Below are 10,551 nucleotides of genomic sequence, written 5' to 3' on the forward strand. Positions count from 1 at the left end.
TGCACCTTGTTGTAAACCCTCTGTATTTAGATTCATGAAGGCGTCTGTTGATTGTAGACTTTAACAATGACACGCCTACCTCCTCGAGAGTGTTCTTGACTTCAGTAGATGTTATGAAGGAGTTTTTCTTCACCAAGGAAAGAAATCTGCGATCATCCACTTTAGATGTCTTCCGTTGTCTTCTGGGCCTTTTGGTGTCGGTGAGCTTGCCAGTGAATTCCTTTTTTTTAAGAATGTACTAAATTGTTGATTTGGTCAATCCTAATGTTTCTGCTATCTGACTGATAGGTTTGTTACGTTTTTTACTTTTTACCTGATAATGGCCTCCTTCACTTGCATTGACACCTTTTTGGTCCACATGCTGAGAGTTCCATGGACCAGCAAATGCTAATTTAACATTTTGAATCCTATTATCTGCATCATTTTTCATGAAATAGTGACAAAACAGGCCACACCTGGCCATGAAACCGTTTGTCAGACAATTGTCCAATTACTTTTGAGCCTCTGAAAATGTGGGGGGCTGTGTAAAAATGACCATAATTCCATAATGGTTGATGTAATATTTTTGTTTTATCCATTGAATTAAAACTGAAAGTCTACACTTCAACCACATATTTACTGCTTCCTTTCAAATCCATTGGAGTTGTGTAAAGAGGCAAAATTAGAAAAACTGTGTCACAGTCCAAATACTTATGGTCCTGACTGTATATATATATATATACATACATATATATATATAGACAGTATATACACACACACACATCCTTGAGGTTAGTTATCCATGGATTTTTAATCATATTCTTTGTGCCCAAGATTTAATTTGATATTGGTTTAAAGAATAATAAAATATAAATATGACTATTCACCTCTTTGGTGAAACATTTGAAAAACAAAAGATTACAAAATATTTAGAGATTTTATTTCTGCGTAAGTCAGAAACAGGTTAATCTACTGAGGGTTGATTGTAATATATAAACAGCTCCTGGATACACATCCACTCCTATGTCATTGTGGCAAATATCAGATACAAAGTTTTTAAAATCAGTCTTTCAAAACTAGATCACCCTTCAACAGTCATCAGTGCACATGTGTAATGAACAGCAGTAAAAACACTGGTAGGTCAATCAATATATACATTCTGCAGTGATATTCAGAAACGGCACACGTTTGATTAAATTCGAATTCAAAAGAAAGTACTTTCTATTAACTTTACGCACAGTGCGCTGAGAATAGACCATACAGTGTTGCAGAACTCATGATTAATATGAAAATGGATATGTCACTACCTAATTTAGCAAAAAAATCAATACTGTAATATACAGTATAACATTTATTTTCCTCAATTATTAAAGTTGAGGTGTGGGATGTTTCTTACAAAGTGCACATCATAACTACTTTCCAAATGACAGACTTTTATCTAAAAAAGTGTTTTATTTCAAAAGATAAATAAAAACAGAACAAAACTTAATATATGACATTTACAATCAAAGCTTTGTTTTGACAAAAAGTCTGTAGAAGTTGCTTATATGTGCCGGTCTTCAGTGGAAACTGTGCAACAATGGTCATGCCAGCCAAACGGTAGTGTGGATCAGGCTTGTGTGGGTCAAGCCTGAGTTGAGGAATACTATGAGTGACAAAATGAGCACCAATTTCCATACAGTGTTCATCACAGTTAATAGTTTTCACAACGACTAACAAACATTGTGGCAAGCGGAGATCACCACCAAAACACATCCCAACAAGTGTGCATAAGAAAAGTAGATTTATAAAGAAATTATGCAGTTTAGAAGTGACCTATCTAAATCTGTGCCGTTTCAATAAGCTACTAGATACGAATGACATTTCCAAGGTAGCTCTATAGAGCCTCTCCAGAGTCCCCAAGTCAGATTTCCTTTACTTTGCCCAGGAAGGTTTTGCCGTTGGTATGGTGGTGCGCATTCCCATTCTCCAGGTGTTTCCCATTGGCCACCACAGAGACAGCTTCACTGGTCGAGCCGTTCTGCTTGGGCTTGTCCTCCACGACGGGAAGCCGCTTTCCCTTAATGTAGGCCTGGATCCAAAAGTTGGAGAAGAGGAAGAAGAAGAAGACGCCATACATCCAAATCAGGTGGATCCACATGGGAACCTGGTAGTCACACGTTTCCATGAAGTAGTATTGGCTGATGTGGATGGAGACCACAACAAACTGTATCTGTGAAACATTAGGGAAAAGACAGATTGTTATTTCAAATCTCATTCTGACCCAGATCCATTGGAAAATCATATATCCCAGTCATGTCATAATAAACACACACGTTTTTAAAAAAAAGAAAAGAAAGGGACCTACAAGCTGAATGGCGGTCATGTACTTCTTCCACCACAGGTATTTCTGGAAGCGAGGTCCAGCAGCAGAGAGTAGGTAATAGAAGTACATGATGACATGGACGGCTGCATTCACCAAGGCATGGAGGGTGCCCATTCCTCCAGCTTAAAAGGGGGAAAAAAATGATGCATGCCATTAGACATTTGTATGCAAATGTTCAGTCATCACCCCAGTTTATTGTTTTGGCCTTGTACTGGATGCAAAGTAATGTCAATATGTAATTTGAGGAGATGTTCAGCCATGTGTTTTGTGTCGTTTTGCATTGATGCTATGCCGAGTAAACCTCACCAGGAGTCAGGGTGACACCCCACCACCACGTAAAGGGCATGAAGGAGTGATGGAACACGTGGAGAAATGTGATCTGGCTTTGCTTCTTCCTCAGCACAAAGAACACCTCGAGTAAAAGTAGAACAAGCTCAAGTTAGCGTGCACAAAATATACATGTCGTAAAAAAGGTCAGACAATTAAAGTGGGGGGAAAAAGAAATGTCCTTACTGTGTCAAGAAGTTCGACATATTTTGAAATATAAAACAACCAGCTCACTCGAACCATCTGCGGGAGTGAAAAGAAGAAAAGTGCTGTAATGTCAGTCCTAACCTCAAAGTCGGCCTACGTCGTCTTTTTAGGACACTCCAGTGAGTGCTCCTCTGCTCCCAGGAAAATGTCTAACAATTTACTGGCTTACCCGTAAAGTCTCTGGGCTGGTTCCTAATTCACAAAGGTCACATCTCCACGTGTAAGTGGTGCCCCATCCAGCCATCAGGAACTGTAGATGTCAAACACACATCAGCAGCTGTTACAAGCACTCTGGCACATGAAGAAATTGGGATTTTAGTCAGCGAATAGCCTTATTTGTCAATGATTTTCTTTACCTCGTACACCACGAATGCGTTAAGTAAAACCATGCTGAGGTTGTAGACTATCATGGCTGAGTTGAGATGGAATGGTTTACGGTTTGCCATCAGGCGAGGTCCAATGTACTTTGAGAAGATGACATAGGCTATCAGGATGGCGGCCATCTTTACGGGACCATCCATCAGTGGGTAGTTTATGATTCGGACATCTTAGGACAATGAAAGCAAACATTTCTTATTATATCGGCACAAAAAGATGTCTGGGTCAACAGTAAATGCACTTTATACACAGTTTGTGGCAGATTCATGAGATAGGTTAAAGAAAGACAAGAATAAAGGCCCTTTTCAAACCTTCTACACAGCATGTTATTATTACGCCTTTAGATCACAAGGTATTCACTCATATTTTCACAAAGCAGAGGTGTAAATCTGTATCAGAGACAAAGACACTTACCAATTCTCGATTCCAAAAATGTTTGGAATTTTAAAATGTTTGATACAGCTTCTCGCAGCATGGTGACTCCTTTTTCCTTTTACTTATTAAACCACTGGGGAAAAAAATAAGAAATGACAAAAAAGGAGATTAAGCCGCGATGAAAGAGAGGTTGGTTGGGCAGGTGAGCGACAAAGCAACCCGTCCCATCTGCAGACTGAACAAACAGGAGACAGCTGCACAGGCTCATCACACACACACACCTCTGAGTGCCCTCATGTACAAACTTTAAAAAAAAACTAAAATCTGTAGCAGGAGCTCCTCTCACTGCCTGATCCAAAGTGAAGCATGGGAGCAACAAATCCTCACCGTTTTAGCACTAAATGTACTTTCTTTAAAAATGAAAAGCTTCATTTTATTTAGTGAATGAAACAGAAAACAATGACTCTGTACTTAAAAAAAGAAATCTATGAATATTTCATGAAGGATTGTGAAACATTCGATATCTGCTGTCAGTCTAGAAACAACGACATACTCCATTGCTGACTAACAGAGCAAGTCAAACAGGTGAGGCAAAGAACTTGGCCCTTACAGCGTAGCCAACCTCAGCCACCAAGATATGAGCTGATCACAGATTTCCAGGGTGTTTTCCTACACTACAGAGCATACTTTACTAAAAAGAAGTCATGTTTTGATGTCCTAATCCAGATAAACATTATTGAGCTGTAAAGCAGAGGGTTTGTCTGGCAAAAGACACCGTGGCGAGTTAAAATAGACACTTCCTTACATTGAAAAGAACACAATGAACTTTACAGGTGCAGCACGGCTACAAATCTCAGATCACTTAAACTGCTAAAATACTGATGTGTAAGTAACAAGTGACTCACCGGCAGAACACAAGTCCTCAGCACTCACTCCTGTGTGAGAGGGAAGCAGCTGCACAGCCAGGGCAGGCAGCACTCAATCCAGAGAAACAGATCAATCAGTGAGAGGTGAACCACATACATGCAGAGCTTCTCCGTGGGTGGCGGCCTCAAGCCTTCCTCAAATGTTTCTGATTTCTTTTTTTTTTTTTTTACAAGCAATCCAAAAAGAGCTGAAAGTTTCACAGGTAAGAGATGTGGAAAGGAAGCAAGAGAGAGAGATAAGTAAAAGTTGAGAGGCCAGCTATGTTAACTATGGGAGCGGAATCATTCAAGTCAATTTAAACCCCGGGGCACTACTACAGACCTTGCTGGTTTCAGGACCACACCCTGTTTCAATGCTTAGCTCCACCTTCCTATCCTCACAGAGCCTGTTTGTGATTGGACTGTCTCATCAATAGTGGTGGTGTGGTGAAGGAAGGGGATGGGGTCATGGAGTGACAGGCCTATGTTTAAGAAACCAAGACCCAGGGGGGAATGGTCCCGTTTTTGGGCAAGGAAAACCACTTAATAAGTACATGAGAATGAAGAAAAAACTAACTTTACCGGTTAGCAATTTTATTATGTCTGAAAAGTTTAAATGCACCTTTGGGTCCAATCAAAAAAGGATCGATCATGCCACTTCACAAATGTCCATCAAACAGGATTTGGGCTAAAGGTGAAATCAGCGGTCATACATTCATGAACATAACGTCACTTTTTGAGTTGCCCATCCCTTCCCATGTTGCCGCTCAGAGGCTGGGTTCTCGTCCAACCCTTGCTGCCTATGACGGGCTCTCCTGTGCCTCTGGTTTTACCTGTTTCTCGATCAACGGGGATGATGGGCGTGAGGCCCGGATAGAGGTTATGAAATGTCTCTCAGACTGAACAGTTGGCTGGTTGGGAAAGAGCAAGGAAGGTGGGGGGAATCGTCTGTTTACATGATGTTTGTCAGGTTAGCATGTGGGGGCACCTCAATGAAGTGCTGGCATGAAAACTTATTTAACATATGGTTAATGCACAACATCTTAAATACAAACATGACGTGCTGATGTGGTTTTTAACATGCTGAGTTCATTATTTAGATTTAAAACAAATTAAGGTGTTGGACGGTTTTGTCATAAAGGGAATTCCGGGGAAAAAGAAAACGACAATGATTGCATGTGGTGCTTGTATGGCATGCAGTTTAGACTTTTGTATACTGACATTACATCACTCTTGGTGGTGGAGAAGGACTAGACCTTGAGCAGTGGCTGTACTAACTGGTCACTCGAGTGTGTGGCTCTCAGTCTCACTAGTCTCATGCATGGAGAGAAACAAAGTGCGTTAACATATTCAACAGTGTGTGCGTGTGGGTGTGTGTGTGTGTTTGTGGGTGGGTGTGGGTGGGTGTGTGTGTGGGGGGGGGGGAGGGGCAGCTGGACTGAAGAATTTCCAAACATACCAGCTGCATACCATAAAAATATGTACTGTCGAAGAAACAAAGCACGACTGAAATGTGTCAATGTTCAGCGCGCTGACATGTTTTTCACCCAGACTGAATGTGAGACTTGGTGTCATTGTCTCTAACCGCGTGGTCAGCTGTTTTTTGTAGCTGCCATATTAGTACAAACTACAACCCACACTCTGTTCTTCTTGGTCTTGTGACCGTTTCACATTGACCTAAGTCAGTGTTTAGCCCAATAGAGTTTATCACATAGAAATAAACAAACAACAAAACAACCTAAGATTGGCACACAGTTCTCTGCCCAACGGCATAACCAGAGAATAGACAGCCTTCTTCAGACATACCGGGTCGTCCATTAGCCAATTGTGGAAAAAATGTAACATTCAATGTGGTAGTTTATGAAATAGCAGCAAAGATTGCCGAACAAATTCCCTTCTCAGTGATGCTGACATTCTTGGAATAGGTAGATAGATTCCATGTGGGGAAGCCTCGATGTGACGAGTATGGTGTTTCGTAATACAGCAGTATGGTTTGCAACCAAGCTGCATTTCATTAACGGCACTGTTAACAACCTAGCTGACCAAAAACGTGTAAAACAATTACAACTCATACTTACTCCTTATATTGTATTCAGCCTGTCATACAACCCAGGAACGGGGTCAGTTGGGTTCATATTGTAAAGTTCAGGTTTCTCATTCCAGCAAATGAATGTGAATACTGATTCAAAGGGGGCGAGGTTTTCTTTAATAGCCACACTTTTCTCGAAACAGGATCACTAACAGTAGAAACTCACCCATCAACATGCTAATTACTGAGACACCAACGTCTCAGGACACGCATGCTTTGAGATTTAATAGTTTGTTATTTCTTTTTTTTCACAAGTCACAAAGATTGCCAAGTAGGCAAATTGAGGTTAATTATAATAATATTTAAACTTTGTATGCTTTGTCTATTCTCATTAAAGAACGTTTATCTTCCCAAAAAGTACACAACATTACCACTGTGTCAATAGCAAACTAGTTCTAAATGTTTCACATAATGCTGCCAATCAGGCTGACCTGTTGTCAGTGTTGCAAAGTCAAACATGACAGTTATGGATGTGTTTTTAGTCAGGAACTGAAATAATGACAATATGTATGCAGAACATCTCTAGTCCAGACGAGCTTGTGGAGATGGAGACACTGCTGCTGACCGAAAGATCACGAAGAAGTAAATGTTTCTCTGTTTTTCATGATCTGTGTGAATCCTATCATTGTAATATTGAGAACAAGGATCAGACTATGATAACGAGTAAAACGATTAATCATCAATACAATACTTGCAAATGTTTTTGTGTTGTATTCATATATTGATAAGTAGCTGAATCTGTCCAAGGGGATAAACTAGTCCTGAAGAAATGAACAGATCAGCTCAGAAAACATTGCTGAAAACAACAATGTTGACCTCAACAGTAAGGTGAGTAACAGCGACACCCAGCGGTCAAACACTATACAACACTATACAGTATATATATACGTATATACACATGTATAACATATATAATATAACTACTCATTTAACCTAATGACAGGTGTAGGTTCTTGTAGGTTAACGCCATTAATATTAACAGTAAAATAATATCCTCCAATAAACAACCATTATACCTGAGATCAGTTTGATATACAAACATATCAGAATTGGGTTTTGCTTATTATTTTTGATGTGGCATGTAACACACAAATACACACACGTGAGAAAAAGAGAAATGAATAAGCGTCGCATTTGTTACCTGGAACGAGCCTCTCTCCTCTGACTGACCTTATTTTCTTTGTTTAATGTTGTGGAACACATAAGGAAATATTTCGACACCACCCCCTCTCCAAACATCAATAGCTAATTGACTTTTACTTTGAAAAATTACATAAAACAAGATCAATGGAGCCGGATTAAGTTTATTGTATTTTGATTTAATAATAAAAAAAATGACAATATTTTAACAAATTAAAATTGCGTCATAGACGGAGCATGACAAAGCCCAGTTAACTTTGTCTCAGTACATTAAGTGCCGACCTGGACACCTATATTTATCTGCTCTGCACAGGATTAAAGGTGTGCCACTTTGGGCATCAGCGAGGAACACTCAACTCTGTAAGAGATCATCGGATACACCTGTTCTGGGAAACCCCATTTCACTCACTCGCTCGCTCACTGACTCGAGGGCTTTAAGAGTAGCCCCAAAGCCGTACATGACTTTTACGCACAGTAGTGGACACAATTAATGAATCAAATGTAAAAATACATATATGACTTCAAATCCGTCCAGATATGGTAATGAAAATGTGGACGCAGTTTATTTGTCTCCCTCTGTCCCCCCGGAGTGAGGCTCCTCCTCCGGGCTTTTCCTGACTGTGAAACCAACGATTGAGCGCCAATGGGAAGGTGGAACAAACAGGTAGGCGTCCTTTTACAGCGTCCCTCGGCTCAGTCGGTGCTTTCCGGGGAAACAAGTGGACCAAGCAGAGCATGAGCTCTCTTATGAATGAGCCCTGAGGCAGAACTTTGCGTAAGTGGCTTCCTAATGATCTGAAACATTTTGTTAAGAGACAACGGGTTGAGCTTCTTGTGGCTTTCGGGCTCTTTTGGCTGAAAGACTGTTTGAAAGGTTTCCTGATTAATCGATTGGAAAAATAAAAAAATGTCATATCAGTAGCGGACACATCTCAATGTGGATACAACGTTGAAGGTAAGCGTGGCTTGTTCTTTGGGTGCAACAGCCTAATTTATAAATAAATCTAGCCTATATTCTAAGACTCATCTTAAATATATACTCTTTACCAGGTTACTACATGTTGCACTGAAACAGTATGCTTTATGCATTTTTTTTTAAAATCTCAAATGAGGATATGACATTTCTCTTGTGGTATCAGCTTGGTGTTGCATAATCCAAGAAATGTAGGAATATCTTGACTATCCTACCATGTGACTCACAAAAATAACGCCTCCATCATATTGTTATGTAAGTTTGTGCTGTGATTTAACGTTAGATTATAAGTGTGTGTGTGTGTGTATATATGTGTGTGTGTATATATATATATATATATATATATATATATATATATACATATATATATATCTCCAAAGTCCTTTTGAATGTTAAAAAAAGTATTTAATCACTCAAGATGCTAACCTGTTGTTTGCACCAGTTTGTTGATTTAAAGAGTTTGTGTCTCTTACCCTGTCTGACAGAAACATTTTAAGACTAAGGGATGTAATTCTAACCAAGTCTGGCTCGCTGCCTCTGAATACGGGTTTTCTGTCCTCCACAGCTGCCATATTGACTTCAGCATTAAACTTTGTTCCTCTGGGATTAAGAGAGGACACGCCGAGATACAGCTGATCCCAGGAGGTCAGACGCTCTCTGACCCTGACCCCCCCTGCAGGAGGACATGAAGGTCCTGCGGCGGTCCTCTGTGTTTGCGGCGGAGGTCCTGGACGTGTTTGACCGATCGTTGACTGAGAAGGAGCTGGTGTCCCAGTCTAAAGCCTTGTGCAGAGACTACATACTGTCCAGACTCAACCAGAACGGGCTGGGATGGTCCAAAACTGAACTCCACCTCTCTCCCTCAAATGCAGCGCTGGCTGACGTGTCTTTGGTGCTTCTCTGTCTTGGTAAGAGAAACCCGAAGAGCTGTAAAGTCTTACAAAACTGTAAAATGAGTTAAGTAATGGGCTTCAAGGGGCAAAGTTGCATCTTATAGAGACATGTAGGCCATGGTCGTGGTTTCCTTGTGTACTTTGAACCTCACACATTCGGGAGAGAATAACTCAAATAAGATGAAGAGGCCGCATTAGTTTCAACACAATTATTTTAACGCTGCACAGTCCTCAGACTTTATTTCCAAGTATTTTGGGAGCATTTCTACCTGTTTTTATTATTTATACCTTCTATAGACAGATGATGCAGTACAAGTCTCAGTCAGAGGACATGGTTTTTTATTGGTCAATGTGTTAACCCCTGACTAAAGATTAAGATAGAACGTGTGTGTGTGTGTGTGTGTGTGTGTGTGTGTGTGTGTGTGTGTGTGCGCGCGTGTGTGTGACTTTTTCATTTGGGTCTTAAAATAAATAAATAAATAAATCAGCTGAATCAGGCGGGACTGAAAAGATACCTCCTCAGTAAATAAATAAATTTGAGGATCAGGACTAATGATCAGTTAAAATCAATCAAAGTGTTGGATTTCAGACTTTACAAAAGGTTGCTAATTCCATGTGCTCCCCAGTACCAAAAACCTCTCAAAAGTAAATAATTGTGTGTTTTTCTTAGAGCAAATTAAGAAGGCTCCAAAATGAAAGACTTTGCAGTTCTGTGCTCTGGGAACACGGACCGATCAATTGATGATGATAGGCTGAAAGCTGAGATGACTCAACAGAGCTGGAAGAGATAATTGATCGTATGAGACATAAAATAAAAACTAGACTTGACTGATTTACACAATGCTTTGATGAGCTTGGATCAGATTAGTTAAGGTGTGTGTGTGTGTGTGTGTGTGTGTGTGTGTGTGTGTGTGTGTGTG

At 40.2% G+C, this 10,551-nt stretch overlaps 2 protein-coding genes across 3 annotated transcripts in view; one reads left to right on the forward strand and one right to left on the reverse strand.

Annotated features, from left to right (window-relative positions):
• Positions 1 to 847: 847 nt before the first annotated feature.
• elovl1a (ELOVL fatty acid elongase 1a) lies at positions 848 to 4,847 on the reverse strand. Its single transcript, XM_031854953.1, has 8 exons — positions 4,537 to 4,847; positions 3,671 to 3,764; positions 3,235 to 3,425; positions 3,048 to 3,128; positions 2,858 to 2,914; positions 2,651 to 2,756; positions 2,327 to 2,466; positions 848 to 2,191 (listed from the first exon to the last, which is right to left on the reverse strand). The coding sequence occupies exons 2-8, from the start codon at positions 3,729 to 3,731 to the stop codon at positions 1,883 to 1,885; spliced, it is 945 nt and encodes a 314-aa protein (XP_031710813.1). The 5' UTR covers positions 3,732 to 3,764; positions 4,537 to 4,847; the 3' UTR covers positions 848 to 1,882.
• A 3,574-nt stretch (positions 4,848 to 8,421) lies between these two features.
• Positions 8,422 to 10,551, forward strand: part of LOC116387413 (bcl-2-related ovarian killer protein homolog B-like) — a 6,964-nt gene continuing 4,834 nt past the window's right edge. The window contains exons 1-2 of one of the 2 annotated variants that reach the window (XM_031854456.1): positions 8,422 to 8,720; positions 9,304 to 9,646. In XM_031854456.1, the coding sequence (XP_031710316.1) occupies positions 9,424 to 9,646 (223 nt within the window). In that variant the 5' untranslated portion in view covers positions 8,422 to 8,720; positions 9,304 to 9,423. The remainder of the gene's footprint in view (positions 8,721 to 9,303; positions 9,647 to 10,551) is intronic. The other variant, XM_031854457.1, reaches the window with a different exon arrangement.

The sequence above is a fragment of the Anarrhichthys ocellatus genome, unplaced genomic scaffold, assembly GCF_004355925.1.
Source record: "Anarrhichthys ocellatus isolate YVR2014 unplaced genomic scaffold, GSC_Weel_1.0 scaffold15, whole genome shotgun sequence".
Lineage (NCBI taxonomy): Eukaryota > Metazoa > Chordata > Actinopteri > Perciformes > Anarhichadidae > Anarrhichthys > Anarrhichthys ocellatus.

What these genes read in the sequence shown, in the direction of transcription:
- elovl1a (XM_031854953.1), bottom strand. Translation starts at nt 3,731, where the DNA reads ATGCTGCGAGAAGCTGTATCAAACATTTTAAAATTCCAAACATTTTTG. An exon ending in ACGCATTCGTGGTGTACGAG is followed by an intron (nt 3,129 to 3,234) that starts GTAAAGAAAATC and finishes TGACATCTACAG; the next exon opens with TTCCTGATGGCTGGATGGGG. An exon ending in CCAGCCCAGAGACTTTACGG is followed by an intron (nt 2,915 to 3,047) that starts GTAAGCCAGTAA and finishes TCACTCCCGCAG; the next exon opens with ATGGTTCGAGTGAGCTGGTT.